The sequence below is a fragment of the Diplotaxodon limnothrissa genome, linkage group LG3 (assembly GCF_057381915.1).
Source record: "Diplotaxodon limnothrissa isolate DT_005_m linkage group LG3, D_limnothrissa_male_GT1.1, whole genome shotgun sequence".
NCBI lineage: Eukaryota > Metazoa > Chordata > Actinopteri > Cichliformes > Cichlidae > Diplotaxodon > Diplotaxodon limnothrissa.
In genome coordinates this window covers 47,922,124-47,940,540 of record NC_140598.1, presented here as the reverse complement: position 1 = coordinate 47,940,540, position 18,417 = coordinate 47,922,124, and the positions used below count along the sequence as shown (strand labels likewise).

The following is an 18,417-nucleotide window of genomic DNA, read 5'->3' as shown; positions in this document are numbered from 1 at the left end:
CAACTGCTTTTAGAAAAACTGAACAGGGTGTTCACATCCGTGGCTCAAGTTTAAAGACCTCTTTTTCTTTTATATAAAAAAAGGTCACTGGTGCATTCAGCAGCTGTCTTGTGCAACCAACATGTGAAAGAGCCTGTGCTTTCATGCTTTTAATGTGAAAGGGCAGCTGTGCCTTCAGTGAAAGAATAAAGGGGTCTTAAATGGACCGCCGTGGATAGCTAGCAACTGTCCAGCTGAAAATGTGCCTTTAATGCCTCTCTTCTTCTTCTCCTCTCCTCCTAAATGTTCCACTCTGTCATCTTTCTTTTTCACGTGCTTATCGAATTCTCTTTTTCTTACGTCCTTCACTCTTTCATTTTAAAACACCCGCTGTTCATTTTATTTTACTGCCCATCCAACCAATTCCCCTTTTTTCCTTACTATCCTTTCCTTTCTTTTCCTTCATACTTCTTTTGCACACCTTTCCTTGTGTCCTTACCTCTTGCTGTGTCCTCTTTCTTTCTCCTATACCATGTAGCTTTGGTCATGACCTCAGCCACACCGCCTTCCTCTGAAGGCACCTCCCCTCAGAAAGTTTGCCATTCTCAGACACAGACTGACATCACCAAGCCCCTGCTGACCCCCACAGATGGAACTGGCGGTCATGCAGGAGTGGGAGGAGCTGCATCTGGAGGTCCAAGTGCTCTGCGAAGGCGGCGGCGTGTCCTTTCTAAAGATGGGCGGAGCAATGTACGCATTGAGCATGTAAGTGGAAGAGGGGCGCTGTACCTCCGTGACCTCTGGACGACTTTCCTGGACATGCAATGGCGCTACAAGTTGTTCCTCTTCTCGGCTACCTTTGCGGGGACCTGGTTCGTGTTTGGAGTACTTTGGTATCTGGTGGCCATGGTGCATGGAGACCTACTAGGTAAGCATGAAGAAGGGTCGACAGTGGAGAGTCAAAATGAGAGGGGAAAGAAAACTACAAAGTAAAAGCAGAAAAGATTTTAATTGGCCTTTAAATGACACAAAAATCGAAATCATTAATTCAAAAGAAGCAAACTGTCATACTGAATAACTCATGTCGTAAAGGGAAAGTGCCTCAATGGGGGAAATCATAAGTTTCATTTTAATGGACAGAGACAGAAGATCACAGTACATAAAAGTTAGAAACTGATTACATATCGATGTGTGAAATAAGTATTTGATTCACTACAAGCCACGTAAAATTCTGCCTCACAAAGATTGCCAGTGTGCTGATGTGGCACACAGGTTTCAATCAATGAATCAACCAATCAAAGATATTCCTGATCCAACTCCTTATGTATATAAAGCACATCTGTCCACAAAACAAATTGTCATGGTCCTGGGCCATGTTGGCCCAGTGTTCTTAGTTTCCTTGTATGTTTGTATTTTATTCCATGCTTCCCCTGCCCATTATGTCTAAGTTCTCCCCGTGCTCTCTCTTCCCCCTGTGTGCCCTCTATGTATTTATGAGCCCTCGTCCCCTTTCGTGTTTATTCCATGTCTCCCCTGCCTGTTACGTTGGTGTTCTACTCGTGCTCTCTCTCCTCCTGTACTTCCTGTTTCACCTCTCCCGTCAGTGTTCAGTTCACCCCGCCCTGTCTCGTTATGATTATCAGTGTCACCTGTGTTCCCCGTGTGTTCCCACTTCCCTCGTTAACCCTCTGTGTATTTCTGTCTGCGTCTCCCTCTGTTCAGTGTGACGTCGTCCCTCATGCTGCGTGGATTTCCCTGTGTCTCTCTCTCTCCGAGTGTTAGTTTACTTTTCCCAGTTTAGTTTTGTATTTCCTATGTTCTGCCATTCCAGCATTAAAGCTGTGATTTTGAGTTCATCCCCGTGTCTGTGAGTTTTGCGTTTGGGTCCTCCTCCTGCCTGCCACACAGCCGAGCCTTGACAGTACGACGTCACCACAACATGGACCCAGCAGACTTACCCGGGGAGAGCGATCTGATACGTGTCCAACGCCTAGTCGAGTGGATAACCCACACTTCCAATACAAGGGCAAAGATTGTGGGGATAAATGCTATCGAAGCAATCCTCAAAGGAAATTCTCATCTCCGCCAGGTCAGAGGATGTTTGGACTTATTGGCCAATTTGAATGAAGCCCGGGAGGCGGCGCGAACTCGGGAAATATCAGACTTGGCCCAGCAGCAACAGACAACAGCCACCCTGGAGCAGCCGCGTCAGTTTCACCGGCCGGATGTGGTTTTTCCCGGCCCTTTGGAGCCATCTGCGGGGAAAAAACGGCATTCACGCCGCCGACGCGCCACCCCTCAGCCGGACATTCGGCCTTCTAATTCACCTGCTGTGCTACCAGAAGCTCAGTCGGCTCCCTCGCAGCTACTTCCAGCTCGGTCAGCTCCCTCGCAGCCCTTCCCAGCTCAGTCAGCTCCCTCGCAGCCCTTCCCAGCTCAGTCAGCTCCCTCGCAGCCCTTCCCAGCTCCGTTAGCTCCCTCGCAGCCCTTCCCAGCTCCGTTAGCTCCCTCGCAGCCCTTCCCAGCTCCGTTAGCTCCCTCGCAGCCCTTCCCAGCTCCGTTAGCTCCCTCGCAGCCCTTCCCAGCTCCGTTAGCTCCCTCGCAGCCCTTCACAGCTCCGTTAGCTCCCTCGCAGCCCTTCACAGCTCCGTTAGCTCCCTCGCAGCCACCCTCAGTTCAGTCTCCTGTGTCCCCGCTAGCTCAGCCATTAACTCCACCACAAGCTCCATTTTCACCTCTACCATCGCTTCAGTCATCAGTTCGGTCTGCCACTCAGTCGCCCTTAGCTCCATCATCCACACTACCACCTGTTTCTCTTCTACCACAACCGTCACTACACCCAGCCACTCAGGCTGCTACTCAGTCAGTCATTCAACCCATAGCCCTGCCGTTACTATACCCTGTAGCTGAGCCACTAGCCGCCCGACTCACAGCCACTTCAGCCACTCCTCCACCCGTCACACCTCCACTACAACCATCACTGCAGTCTCTAGCGCAGTCACCTGCAGCTCTGCTTTCCCCAGTGCAGTCTCCAGTGTCCCCAGTGCAGTCTCCAGTGTCCCCAGTGCAGTCTCCAGTGTCCCCAGTGCAGCCTCCTTTAGTACAGTCATCCACTCAATCACCAGCTCCACTTTCCCCTCAACTACCACTACCACCTCTAGCTCAGTCTCCTGTGCACTCACCTCTGGTTCATTCTCCTGTGAAGTCATCTACTCCTACTCCACTCTCACCACCACCGTTACTACAGACATCAGTTCAGTCCCCTGTGCAGTCGTTTACTTCTCCACCGTCAGCAGCTCAGGTCCCCGTGTGTCCAGCAGCTCAGGTCCCCGTGTGTCCAGCAGCTCAGGTCCCCGTGTGTCCAGCAGCTCAGGTCCCCGTGTGTCCAGCAGCTCAGCTCGCACCTGAACCATTGGCCCAGTCCCCGACAGCAATACGGTCTTCTGTTCGGCTTAACATTCAGCCAGGGGTCCCAAACCTCTCTGGCTCTACATCAGCTCCTGCTGGAAGCTCGGATGAGCTCATCCAGGACTCCGCGGCTCCCACGCCGCCATCTACCTCGTCCGCTGGGGGTTCCAGTGAGCCCGGCCAGCACCTCCTCGTCTCCGCTGGAGGGTCCGAGGGGCCCGTTCAGCCTCCTGTCTCCGCTGGAGGGTCCGAGGGGCCCGTTCAGCCTCCTGTCTCCGCTGGAGGGTCCGAGGGGCCCGTTCAGCCTCCTGTCTCCGCTGGAGGGTCCGAGGGGCCCGTTCAGCCTCCTGTCTCCGCTGGAGGGTCCGAGGGGCCCGTTCAGCCTCACGCCGCATCAGCTGGAGGGCCCGAGGAGCCTGTCCAGCCGCCATCTGCGACCGCCTCGTCGTCGCCTGGTCCAGCTGCATCCGAGTCCGCCTCGTCGTCGCCTGGTCCAGCTGCATCCGAGTCTTCGTCATCGCCTGGGCCAGCCTCTGCTTCAGCGTCGCCTGGGCCAGCCTCTGCTTCTGCTACGCCTGGTCCAGCTTTGGCTTCTACTCCTCCCGGTCCAGCTCCGGCCTGTGCTTCGTCCGCTGCAGCTCCGGCCTGTGCTTCGTCCGCTGCAGCCTCAGAGCCTTCATCCTCTGCAGCCTCAGAGTCTTCGTCCTCGTCTGGCCCTGCCTCCGAGTCTTCGTCCTCGTCTGGTCCTGCCTCCGAGTCTTCGTCCTCGTCTGGTCCTGCCTCCGAGTCTTCGTCCTCGTCTGGTCCTGCCTCCGAGTCTTCGTCCTCGTCTGGTCCTGCCTCCGAGTCTTCGTCCTCGTCTGGTCCTGCCTCCGAGTCTTCGTCCGCTGCAGCCTCCTCAGAGCCTTCGTCCGCTGCAGCCTCAGCCTGTGCTTCGCCTGGTCCCGTCTCGACTGGTCCTGTGCCCACCGGGCCTCGGCCAGTACGCCTGACACTGGAGAGCCGCCGCCGCTGCCTTCCGCGCGGCCGGGCCCCTGAACTGCACCGTCATCGCCTGAGTGGCCGCCGTCGCCTTCCGCACGGCCGGCCCCCGGACCCTCTTCTCCTGGGTGGCCGCCGTCGCCTTCCGCACGGTCGGCCCCCGGACCAGCGCTGTCATCGTCGCCGCCGCCTCCCGCGCGGTCGGCCTCCTGAACTGCTCCGTCGTCTCCTTCACCGCCGCCGTTGCCTCGCGCACGGCCGGCCTCCTGAACTGTTTCCACGTCGCCGCCGTTGCCTCGCGCACGGCCGGCCTCCTGAACTGTTTCCACGTCGCCGCCGTTGCCTCGCGCACGGCCGGCCTCCTGAACTGTTTCCACGTCTCCGCCGTTGCCTTCCGCATGGTCGGCCCCCTGAACTGCTCTGTGTTTGGGTTATTTTCTTGGGCTCCGGTGTTTGCTGTGCTCTTTTGTTTTCTGTTCCGGGCCCTCCGTCCTGGGCCCCCGCCGCCCGCCCTGGGTTGTTTTCTGTTTGGTTTTGTTTTTCGGTGTTTGGGCTGTCTGGAGCCAGCCCTTGAGGGGGGGGTACTGTCATGGTCCTGGGCCATGTTGGCCCAGTGTTCTTAGTTTCCTTGTATGTTTGTATTTTATTCCATGCTTCCCCTGCCCATTATGTCTAAGTTCTCCCCGTGCTCTCTCTTCCCCCTGTGTGCCCTCTATGTATTTATGAGCCCTCGTCCCCTTTCGTGTTTATTCCATGTCTCCCCTGCCTGTTACGTTGGTGTTCTACTCGTGCTCTCTCTCCTCCTGTACTTCCTGTTTCACCTCTCCCGTCAGTGTTCAGTTCACCCCGCCCTGTCTCGTTATGATTATCAGTGTCACCTGTGTTCCCCGTGTGTTCCCACTTCCCTCGTTAACCCTCTGTGTATTTCTGTCTGCGTCTCCCTCTGTTCAGTGTGACGTCGTCCCTCATGCTGCGTGGATTTCCCTGTGTCTCTCTCTCTCCGAGTGTTAGTTTACTTTTCCCAGTTTAGTTTTGTATTTCCTATGTTCTGCCATTCCAGCATTAAAGCTGTGATTTTGAGTTCATCCCCGTGTCTGTGAGTTTTGCGTTTGGGTCCTCCTCCTGCCTGCCACACAGCCGAGCCTTGACACAAATGTCTCTGATTCCTGTCTCTCCATCACCATGGGGAGCACTAACCAGTCAAAGCACATTGGGAATAAGACTGTAGACTTGTGTGAGGCTGGAATGGGCTACAAGACCATCAGCAAGAAACTTGGTGAGAAGGTGACAGTTGTTGGTTTCATTACTTAGAAATGGAAGAAACGACCATCAATTGCCCTTGGTCTGGAATGCCAAACAGGCTGGCATGTCTAGTCATTAAGGACACGATTGGTAACACACGATGCTGTAATGGATAGCAATCTTGTAGTGACGTTCCTCTGTTCAAGAAGGTTCAAGGAAAAATCTAAAGGATTCAGGCTTGGGAGAAAGTTCTGTGGTCAGATGAAACCAAAATTGAGCTCTTTGGCATCAGTTTCATAGCAACTTGAGTTACTGTGACATGCTGTGTATTGAGGAAGCGAAAACAGCACCACCGATGTCAAGCTTTTCCTAGAGGACCTACTTCACTTCCTTTCCTCAGTCAGAACACTGAAGATGAGTTGTTGACAGGTCTTCTAGCACAACAATGACAAGCAGACTGCCAACACAATAAGAGACTGGCTAAAGAAGACGCACATTAAAGTCGTGGAGTGGCCTAGACAGTCTCCAGACCTCAATCTATGGGCTCGAAATGTGGTCATAAATATTTTGTACTTGTAAATCAGGATTTGTATGTGTAAAAAGAATTAATGTGTGTGTAAAAAAAAAGATTTGTGTGTGCACACAGCAAAAAAAAAAAAATCCCTGTGAAACTCTGCACTCAAGTTTCAAGTTATAAGTACGAATTTTGACCCCATTTTTCTTCCTTTCAGCTGATAGGTCAATGTCATGTCAATCACAAATTGAACTATCCAATCGGAGCGATACTTTACTGAGCTGCAGGTCCTTGAAGGGTAATACAGTTTGAAGCTGGAGGATCTTTATATAAATATTCCATAAGGCTCATACAAGCTAGGTCCTTTAACTTTTGGTAGCTGTTGAAAGGATACAGTTGTGGTATACCAGTGGTCAGAAATACCATTATTACTTTAGTATTACTTTAACACAAAATCAGTGTTGAACCGGGACCACTGCAATGAGTCACACTATGCAGCATGAAGGTGGTTTCACATCGGACACGGCATGGATCCAGAATTTGTTGCGCTGACTGCTGAGCTCTGCTTGTATATCGTTTTTTAGCGGCCACTCTAGGTGTACTAGATGCACCTGATCCTTGTCGTTTCAAAACATGTATCTCTCTGACTTTATCTCCTCTACGAGAGTTTGTGTTGAATCATGTTCAAATGTTTAATAAAAAAGCATCGCTCATTCATAACGAGGAAAGCTTTGTAACTGTCCCGACTAGTGAAGAGTGTGTCAATTCCACAACGCTGCTTTTCCTCCGAGGTCAGCAGTGCATTTGAAAACGCTCTGCTGGTTCCTGTGTAAGAACGTCAACCTGTGAGAAAAAGTTTACTTGGACACACACAGATGCTTTCCTTCAAGCGGCAGCTGAGATACGCTAAAGGATTTAGAGAGTTTCTCTGAATAGAAATGGGCAAAAAACCCCTGAGATTTGCGCAAACCTTGTAACCAACTACAAGAAATGTCTTAGTGCTCTACTTGCCAACAAGGGATTCCCCACCAAGTACGTTTACCAAGTCACGTTTCAATTGGGATCCACTACTTATTTCATTCAGTTGCATGCAAATCAATTCTTAACTTTTAGGTAATTTCTGTCTCTCTCCTATAAAATGCATCCACCATAAAATTAGAGACTTTTCATTTCTTTGAAAGTGAACAAATTTACAAATTCAGTGGGTGATCAAATAATTATTTAACCACTGCATACAACATTTCATCAGCAGTAGTGTTGCAGTAGTAGTAGTTGGCAATTTCATTAAAGTCTTAGTCACACAGAACTAGAGACTGGTTACCAACTATGTTGATGCCACCAGTTCCAAGGGAAAAATTTGCATTAACCGAACAGTGGTTTTTAGAGGCTGGTAGCTGTCCAATCAGTTGCTAAAGCCACATTCACGCAAGCATAGAAACTGATCATAGAAACCAATCAGAAACCAATCAACCTAGCAACCCCCAGTCACTAAAGTGCGTATTTTGATGAGTTAATTTTAGAGGTTGCTGACAGTGCTGCACTCAGAACCTGCGTGACAGACGCTGACATGACTGCAAACTTGTGCAAGTTGCTGATAACACTGGTAGTGAAACTGTGAAAAGTGCAACACAAACCAGAAACGGAAACGGTTCACCCGCAGAGTTAAAGCTGTGCTATTTGAAATGTGATGACTGCAGCAGTAAAGCACATCTTTTACTCTGAAGATAAGTGTTCACCCTTTCTAGTTTGTGTCTCACAGTTTTTACATTTCAATGCTGCACAGAGAGTAGACTGATTAGTGTCTGCAGACATGTGCGGACCTTTCATGCAAACTGTGAGTTACTGTGTCAATCTGCCACTGACCGAAGGAATGACAAGGAAAGAATGAGCTTTGCTCACTCAGCGTTAGCCAGCAACCTCTAGCAACCACTTGCAACTGATTGACAAGACACATTTTTCCCTCGTGAGTGGTTGTCAGATCATTGCTAAGAGGTCTCTAGCCCCGAGGGCTTAGTTAGTTACTATTCGATAGATTTCCATGAAATAAACATCTGGTAATCCCTTTCATTTTTCTCCCGTGCCACCATGATGTTGACATTTTTAATTTTAAGTGTAATAGATCAGTGACTATCAGGTGGATTGTAATGAAATGAGGGAAAACACAGACTTTGCATCTGTAGCCAACATTGCAATTTGCAGTTTAATTCTCAGGCTTTTGACCACATAGCAGTAAAACCTAAACTAAGATTTCACACATGGTCAATATTATACTATAATGAAGTGTTTAACTGACATGAGCTGAAAAAAGAAATTAAGAGTGTTAATCAAGAAGATCTTATTAGGGCATTCCCACATATTTTGTTTGAGGGTTCTCTTCAGTTTCTGGTGCAGGTTTGCAGGGATGTCACTGTATCCTTTACCCGTCGCTTGTTATGGTAAGAACCCAACAGCTTGAAACAAGTTTGAAGACCAAGCCAACATTTGGTCTCTTTCTCATGTGTTTCAAGCCATTTTCTGTTTATTTTGTGTTGTAACGAGAACCACACATGTCCTCTTTGTATATACTCATTCACTGTATATAAAGTTCTGTCTCTCTCTTTTTCGTTGCACAGTCGAGGAGTGTATCAGGTCACATTTCACTGCGTGTTATACCTGTATAACCATGCATGTGACAAATAAAGAATCTTGAATCTCTTGAATCACAAAAACAACAACAACAACAGAAACTGCATCAGTATTTAGATAAGTAGTACATTCCAAAGTACAGCACTCAGCAGAACATCGTTTTGCTATTGGACAAATCACTTCAGATATTCTATATTTTGTGAATTGTTACATTTTATAGTTTTTAAAATGTTATAATCCTTTACATTACTGCCTTTGCAGTACGGTCACACCTTTCTGTAAATGAGTAAACAATGAAGAAAGCATGACAAAGGCAGGACAGTGAAGGCTGAGAAAAGGAACAATGTAGTTATCCTGTAAGTGATTTGCAGATCTTTCTTTCTGCCTACATTCTCACAGAGTTTGACCCCCCCTCCAACCACACGCCGTGTGTAATGGAGGTGAAGACCCTGACAGGGGCCTTCCTCTTCTCTCTGGAATCCCAAACCACGATTGGCTTCGGCTTCAGGTGCATCACAGAGGAGTGTCCTGTAGCGATTGTCCTTCTCATCTTCCAGCTGGTCGTCACGATGGTGATGGAGATCTTCATCACCGGCACCTTCCTCGCAAAGGTAGTTTTAAGTTTAGAAGAAATTTTAGAAATGCCAAATTTGATCATCAGAAAAGTTGTGAAAGAGAACAAATTAAGTCAAAATAACTGCATCTTGTCCTTTTGTGTTCATAGCATTATGTATGTACATACAGTGGTCCCTCGTTTATCACAGGAGTTACGTTCTAAAAATAACCCCGATAGGTGAAATCCGCAAAGTAGCCAACTTTATTTCTTACAATTATTATAGATGTTTTCAGGCTGTAAAACCCCTCACTACACACTTTATACACTTTTTTTCAGACAGGCATGAACATTTTCACGCTTTTCTCTCTTGTTTAAACACTCTCAAAGTTCAAACCTTCGTAGAAAAATAAACCCAGTATTATAGAATGAAACCAAAGGCACCCATGGTTACCTTTGACGGTGCAAAACGTTTGGTCGACATTATTGTGTTTGTTGGGGAGAAAACTTACAAATGTACAGTGCAGCACTTCAGAATGCTGAACGCATTCTGGACTGTACAGGAGACACGGCATGAGACCAGTCATGATTGGCTGGTCTACAGCCAATCAGGACGCAATTTTGTTTTATTTAAAAAAATAAATAAATAAAAAAGCATGCAAAATTGCACCAAAAAAAAAAATCCCCGAAACAGTGAGGCCGCAAAAGGTGAACTGTGTTATAGCGAGGAACCACTGTAAATACAAAGTAGCTTACTTAAACCATTTCTTCTTGCTGTCTGCCTTCAATGTTGGATTCTTTGTTCAGCATCTTAAACATGTATTTTTAAAACATGTGGGTTACATTGTTATCACTGTTCCTTTTAAGTATCTTTTGACACATTTTCCCGTCAGCTGAGGGGGTTGCTACACGTACCTCTATCTTTTGCCCTCATATGTTTTCTTCACAGTATCATTACAGCAATCAGTATCCTTATCAAGAAATGTCACGCTGCGTGTTGGTATTACAGTATATCAGCACTCATATCTATCATAATGAGGTTTCTCGCGGCTGCTTCCTCCTGCGTGTGGTCTAAAAATTCAACAGTCTGTCTTGTCAACATGATCTTGTAATTTCCTCCTTCAATGTCTTCTTTTTCAACATGTTCGGGTTATTTTGTTTCAAAAACTGAAATAAGAAGCCTGATAAATGGTTTCCGAATATCGACAACAGCTTCGACTTTGCTTTTCTCGCCTTCCAGGTTGCTCGTCCCAAAAAGAGAGGAGAGACGGTGAAGTTCAGCCAACACGCTGTCGTGTCGAATCACGAGGGACGGCCGTGCCTCATGATTCGAGTGGCCAACATGCGTAAAAGCCTGCTGTTAGGTTGCCAGGTAATGCAGCAGCACCTACAAACTGATTATTGCTGCTTAAAATATCCTTTTGTAATATATGAAAGCCTTCTTCCTGTAACTGTTTGGAGTTACTATTTATGTTTAGCTCCTGGAAAGTGTGTTTTTCATTATGAGTCGCTTCATGTCTATAAAACGTTTTCCTGTTATCTGAATATTTGCTTTGCTGAGGAAAAGCTTGCTGGTGACAAATAAAGCGAATGATACGCATCAGTGCCTTGCTTAAGGACATGGAGATGATGGCCAGTGCAGGTATTAAACCTGGGGCCTTCTGGTTACAGGATGCCTTCTCCAACCTCATGGCTACATTTACTCACTGCATCTTGGCTCCCAGGTGACGGGGAAGTTGCTTCAGACGTCCCTGACAAAGGAGGGGGAGACGGTGCGGCTGGACCAGAGAAATGTGCCTTTCCAGGTGGACACGTCCAGCGAAAGCCCCTTCCTCATCATCCCTCTCACTTTCTACCACATCATTGATGACAACAGCCCCCTCAGAGCCTGGGCAGCAAAAGGTAAATCCCAGCTCGAGTCAGAATGATGTGGAAGGATGTGATGAATAATTCAACAGATAATTGTTGTTTGTCAGTTTACAGCTATGATTCCTTTACACATCATATGACCACTGTACATTAAATAGGGATCCATGTACTGTAAATACTAATGAAAGTGGGCACCGTGACCTCATCAATTAGTTTATGGTTGACTGTTTTAAAGCCTCAGTTTGGCTCTTAGTCATCACCGTAGCTCACAAAGCCATGGCTTACTTAGAAAGACACTTTTATTATTCAGTGTGACAATAAGCCGAAGGTACTTTTCTTGGTTAGTGAAAAAAAAACTGTAACAAAAACTTATTACTTATTTAAACGATTAAGTTGAAAAACCCCGCTCTTCCATGTATCTTTTGTTAAAACTGAAAATTAACCAAGCATGGAGCTGATCCGATCAACTACTGGGAAACTCCTGGGTAAATCACAGAGAGTCATCGCTTAAGAAATACTCTGTTTCAGCTAATAGTTTCACTCTACATGGGATCATAATTTACAAAATTGACATCATTGTTGTATTCAGATGATTTTAAACTAGATTGACAACAAATAAATAAATTCAGCAGAACAATGAACACAGCAATAAATAAATAAGTAAAGTCAGCAGTTGCTTTATTTTCCAAAGACTTCTATGCAGCTGGACTTTTGTAAGAATGCAGGTTTAGGGCTTTTTCCAACTGGCACCATTTTTCAGATCCTGAGGCTTTTTATATGGTGGACACGTCTTTTATTAGGGTCTAATAAAAGCTTATCTGCTTGATGCTGTACTGTATGAAATTTATAGCATGTTGAATAGTGCAGTGCGATTCTGATGAACTGTAACATGTTACATGTAAACAGAAAAAAATACGAGTACCATGCAAAAGATGTGGATGTGCTGCAGAACACAGAGAAAGGTGTTCGTACTGGGTAAACACAGATTTTTATTTCTTTTGTAATTTTTTTTTGCAGATGGCCTTTTCTTGCCAAAATGTATGTCTAAATGCATGAAACAAACTTTTAATTTCAAGAAAATATATTTTATAGGGGCATTAGCAGACAGAAGCATCTGAGTCTTCTGCATTAAGCAATTTGTTTCTTTCAGTTCATGGAGAAAGGAAACTGAAATACGCATCGGAATATTTTCAATTCAAAACACACATCTGTTAATCCTGTTGTCTAAAAGGATTCTCTCAATATTAACATTAAGTGTTGACAAGTCTTAGAATGTGACAACCGTTGTGTTATTTCTCATTTCTCAGTCTTATTCTCAGCAACCACTTAATGACAAAAAATAAAGATATCATATTGTATGAAATGGGTTGTTTATTTACATTTGCTTTGTATGAAATGTATATCATTGACAGAAGTTTTACTGTATGCACATACATACTCAATGTGCATGTAGGTGTGTTGGTATTTACGATCATGTGCTGCGTGCTTGGCTGCCTCTCGGTGTCCAGTGTTTGGCTTGTTTGGCTCTATGAGAGAAGATTTCTCTGGCTGGAATGTGTGTGAGAGAGACTGCCAGAGACACCCCTCATTAGAGCACAATACTGTACAGTCTGGAGTGCTGACACGAAGCCTGCACAGATCCATTTACAGGAACTCAGGCCTGATGGAATCGTACTAAAAATGACTCTATATATACATATATACATGTATATGTAAACAAATATTAATATTATTAATTGTTTTTGTTTCTATAATGGTTAATCCACCTGTTGGTGAAATCTCTTTAATTAAAATCATATTTTTAATGCTAAAATTATTACTGTTATGTATGAATTTTCAAATGGACTGTTCTACAAAAAAGCAGAAAGAATAGTAAAGCACATCACTATTTTGGATTAAGAAACCTAGTTAAAGTTATTTACTTCCATTCCTGAACAGAAAAATTGGTTCTAGTTGTTGAATATTGTGCTCGACTAATTTCCTGACTTCTCATAAGTGTGCCGGCTCAAATGTGGGTATTGAAAATGCGGACTCAGTTTGTTATTTGTATATGCTCCATAAGGTTTAATTTTAAACAAGCTTTTGACAAGTTTCTAAAATATTTCTACTGTAATTATGTTTCATTTTCACTTCCTCTAAACTAAAAAATAATTTGCATTTGCAAGAAAAACTTATTGAAGCAAGCTTTCATGACCACGAAGCCTACAGCAGTACAAGCACTAAATCCATCTTAAAGACTCCAGATCTGTATCATTGTGTGTCATATCATCTACACACTGATGTAACCTCCTGCATGAGTAATAAAACACCACGAAAACATTTTATCTTTCAGTTCAATATTTAACTTGTTTTGAGTTTTTCTTAGTAATGGAAAAACTGTCATATTTCACGTCACTGATCTGTTTTTCAGTTGTTAACCCTTTACACACTGACGTACAGAAAGTATACAACTGCTTCTAACGATTGTGAATGCATGCATGAATACCTCTCATGCATACTTCATGGACACAGAACACTTATGGAAGTTCAGCAGTGAATGCCTCCTTATGGGATCTATGGGAATTTGGCTTCAAGTGCAAAAAAAAAAAACTGTTTCTCCACAGTTGGAGCAGCAGGGCAGAATGCTCTGGCTCTCCAACTGCTGAGACAGAGAAGCACACCTTAACCACGTCATCACTGAAAACTCCATGCACAGAAACTAAAAAAAGGCTTGCACTGAATTGTGTAGTGAAAGTCTTTGCTTACAATAATCTTGGGGATTGTGAAACTTTAAAGTGCTCGTCAGCTGCGAAAGACATACTTTTATAAGAAACTGGTTACACCACAAAATTACAGCTACTAAAAAAAAGTAATCTGTTATATTACAGCATTACATAATGAGAGAAGTAACTCCTTAGAGTGACAGATTTAGAAATTGTCATGGGGGCATAAAGTTTTATACTATAAACTGTATTTTCAAAAGAATACATTTGAGTCGAGTTGATATTGGTAGCCCCGCCTTGGTAGCCATCCTTTAATTGGAAGAAGTTTCTTGGTTTTGCTCACAGTGAGACGTTAGCTAAAAGCTAACAGTGAGGGCTTCAGAAATGTAGCACTACATCGTTCTCCTCCTCCACAGCTCTCGTCATCAGTGCTATGCAGAGGTGCAGGTGCTTCATAGTGTTGAGTTCCCAGGTAAATAATGAAATACTTGCACAATGTGACTGCCATCCTCTCGACTGTGTTCCCCGTCCACCTCACTGACACAACTGCAGCATTGATAATTTAACCATGCATCTAAAAGTCAGAAGGACTTGGAAATGATGAACAAGGATCTCAACAATTCTTACACTTTCTTAAATATCTTACCTCACAATAATACATCAAATTACTGAGAGGGAACTGTACTCAGAAAAAAAATGCATATCTTGTGGTGAGCAGGCCTCTCAGCTGAAATGCAAACAGTGCAGATATCTAGAGGCGTGCTTGAAAGATCACTACATGCAGATGAGGCCTTTGCTCCGCCTGTAAAAAGGCCAACAGAGAGAATCCCGTGTGTATCAGTGGTTGCGAAATGTGGTGTTGTTGCCGTGGTGGGAGTGATTGTGGGTCTGGGTGAGGGGAAGACATGTTTACACAGATGAGTGAGTGTATTCTGAGTGAGGCCTGTTGATGCAGGTGTTTGCTTGTTTGGGTGCTGAGGTCGTGCACCGATGATGAGTATAAAGTATATTTTGTGTGTGCTTCTAAAGTACGTTCCACCTGTCTGTGACTATGCAGCAGTGCTTACTCTGCAGGCTTACTGACATTTCAGAAATGAGTTATTTCATTATTTGTGTGTGTAAGAGACTGTGTTGAGTGCTTTTGACAATGGAAAGTCATAAGTGGTGAGTTTTCAGTGAACAGTCACTGTTTGTGAAAATGTGCTAAAAGTTTTTGCTGATAATTTTTCCTTAAGTTCTGTATATTTAAGTCTGTGAAGCAGTTCTGTGCATGTTTGTGTGTGTGTGTGTGTGTGTGTGTGTGTGGGTGTGTGTGTGTGTGTTTGTAACACTCATTTTCCACCGCAAGAGGCTGCAGCTTTGCCCTTTGTTCTAAGTAGTGCTAAAGGCACTTCTGAATGAGTGTTAATTTCTTCAAGCACTCTCAACAGAAGGCGTTTGTATTGTGTGTTAGCAAGTTCAAGTATATAAGACACAATCTGCAGTGTTTGTGCTTAGGTTACAAATGTATTGTACTTTGCTGGGCGTAGATGAGTGGAGTTTTTTTCCACTTCCCAAGACTGCATGTCTGTGGACATGAGTTTAAATAAACTGTGCTCTGAGTTAGTGTTTAGTGTTTCTGCTTTTCACACCAACTCACAAGATTCTACAGTGGTTTTTATTGTAGTTTACATTTCCTCATATGGAGGAAGGCCTGTTGCCTCATGATGGAGGCAGATTTGTAAGAAAAGCCAGAATATTTTTTTTTTTTTATATATAAGGCGGGTTTGCACTACGCTTTGTGTGGCTACATGAAGATAACAATAACTCTGGAAATGAAAAGGTTTTTTTTTACCTGTTTTCATAGACAAACACATAAGTCAATATGCAACAGCAACAATAACCAACCTACATATGAATGCAAATTATTCAAGCAAACCTTTTTACCCACTTTGACATGTGAGAGAAACTGGTCTAGACCACTTTTCACATTTATATCTCAACAACTGTTTTCTCTCCTGCCTCTTCCTTTCATACATATGTGACTTGTAATCAATGCTGCATCATATAAAAACTTTTATGCATTAACAGAAGAATTATGTGTTTCTGTATCAAATTGTATGTTTTTTTATTAATGGGCTAAAGCATCAGAAACCAGTCACCTCGATACTCTTCTGGTTCTAGGTGGTGGCTGGACAGACCCAGAACTGGCTGACTTTGAGCTGTTGGTGATCATGAGTGCCACGGTCGAGCCAACCTCCGCCACATGCCAGGTTCGAACATCCTACCTTCCCGACGAGATCCTCTGGGGCTACGAGTTCCCCCCTGTCGTCTCCCTGTCCACGTCAGGAAAATACGTGGCTGATTTTGCCTTTTTTGACAAAGTGGCAAAAACCAAAACTCCACCCCTTTTCAAGCAGGGCCTGCCACCAGACGTGCAGTCGCAGGGGTCCCGTCAACGTAAGGGCAAGGAAGACGGAACGGACTTGGAAAAGATGAGACTGGAGGAGAGCTACAGGGGGGAGGAGAAGGGCCGCCAGAGAGGGCGTATTCGGGACAGCAGCCCACTGAGTGTTCGAATTAGTAATGTGTGAAAGGGAGTGAAAGAAGAAGTTCTGAAAGTTGATGTGAAACCGAGATCAGGCAAAGATAGGAACAAAGAAGAAGCGACCACATTCTCATGAAGAAGCCTAAACTGCCAATGCATGAGTTATTCTAAAGTACGTGGCAGGAAACTGAACACCTGGGTGTTAAGACTGCGCATGAAAACCAGACACACTCTTTAACCACAAGGCTGTATACCAGAACAAACAAAGAAGATGTTTACAGCCTTTCAGAGTTCGAATATCAAGTTACAAACCTGACTTATACAAATCGACAGCATGCTAAAAGATTTTGAAAAGTATTTTCAATGATGTCAACAAATTAGTGTCTACACCGTATTTTTTAGAGAAAATTGAACGAGATGAGCCATGAACTTTAAAGCAAGTTCAATATACCCTGAGCATCTTTCCATTGTCTACATTCACTTACCCTAATAATGGCAGTCAAGTGGTCACATGAAGCTGGTTATCAATTTGCTAAATTAACCCAGGGTTTCTCCTACATGTCCATTTGAAAGGCAACAATAATACAGGCTGAATGTAACACAGCTGCTGCAGAGAAATCAGCAGTGTCAGTGTGTGTGTGTGTGTGTGTGTGTGTGTGTGCGTGTGTTGGGGTGGGAGGGTCCTGAACAGTGGTTTAATATTAAAATGCATGTATGTATGTATGAATGCATGTGAGTGCTTTGGTCAGTAAGACTGGAAAAGAAGAGATGATATATTAATAAAGTTTAGCCTATTTGAATCCAGGAAAGAAAGCCAGCAGAAAAGGCCAACTGTGTGAATTAAAAGACTTATCAATATCAAAGCTCTGTCATTAAGACACAGGAGAATGATGCTCATCAGGGAAAAAAGAGATTTTATACAGTATAAAAAAACCCTTTAGACCCTCCTACTGTCTGAGCAGAATCTTTCTACTGTCTGCGGAATCTTCCAGGAATGGTGACGCTATTTTCTGGAGAACTGATTGGTCAGCGAATTAGGTTTGCAGCACCGGACACTAAAAAGAAGTCATGCATTACTCATTACTTTTCTTAAAAGTAATTCAGCACATTACTTAATTGCCAAACAGAATATCACAGTAAAGCATGCAATAGACACGTTGGTCAAAGTGTCAATTTCATGCTTTTCCTTTTCCGAAGCAGTAAATGGACATGCATGCAAAGGTTGCATTACTAGCAGAGGGAGATAATAAATTTGCTGGCAAAGCTTTGGTGTGATATCAGGTTGAAAGTTATTCATTATACTGCTGAGATTACTTATTGTTACTCCATGAAATGACCTGAAAAGCAGTGTCCCATAATTACCATTTAAGAATATAAATCTGAGTCTACAGTCCCACACATCAACACAAATCAATATCCCAATGAGGAGACACACACACGATCATTTATTTCGTTTTTACTTATGAAAACAAAGCAGATGAAAGATGAAAACCAGAGACTTCAAAGTCGTCGCCACAGTGATTCTACTTTAGAAACATGAACAGGTAGAAACAGAGGCTTCAGTCTTACTTCTCAGCAGTTTGTTATCTGTTAAAGTTCAGGGTCTGGCTGCTGGGCTGGGGTCAGCTTCACTCTGCTTTATCATCACTCTGGCTCTTGGCTAGCTTAGTGTTAGCATGCTGCCTGTGCAGATGAAGTTGTGTTAGTAACATAATGCAGCCGTTTCTTTCCCAGAAGCTGTTTGCACTTTACCATCACTTTTTTCTTCTTCCTCCAGCACACAAACTGAAATCAGCTGATTATAGCACATGTGTGTAAGAAGAAGACAAAACTTTTGTTCCATGTTTTTTCTTTGGATCCACCTCCCTTACTTTTGCAATGAAAGCAACAACATAAATATACATACAACAAATGTTAACTGTAATGCAATTATTGGATTACAGTAATGCATTAAATTACTGCGTTATTGAAAAAACTAAAAACACTGGATTTTCATGTAAGAAATGAACCACCTACA

The 18,417-nt window shown here is 44.2% G+C and overlaps 1 protein-coding gene across 1 annotated transcript; it reads left to right on the top strand.

Moving 5' to 3' along the window:
* The first annotated feature begins 525 nt into the window (after positions 1-525).
* Positions 526-16,446, top strand: kcnj10a (potassium inwardly rectifying channel subfamily J member 10a). The gene is made up of 5 exons (XM_085350742.1): positions 526-907; positions 9,149-9,360; positions 10,543-10,674; positions 11,027-11,204; positions 16,037-16,446. The coding sequence occupies exons 1-5, from the start codon at positions 526-528 to the stop codon at positions 16,444-16,446; spliced, it is 1,314 nt and encodes a 437-aa protein (XP_085206868.1).
* Positions 16,447-18,417: the final 1,971 nt, after the last annotated feature.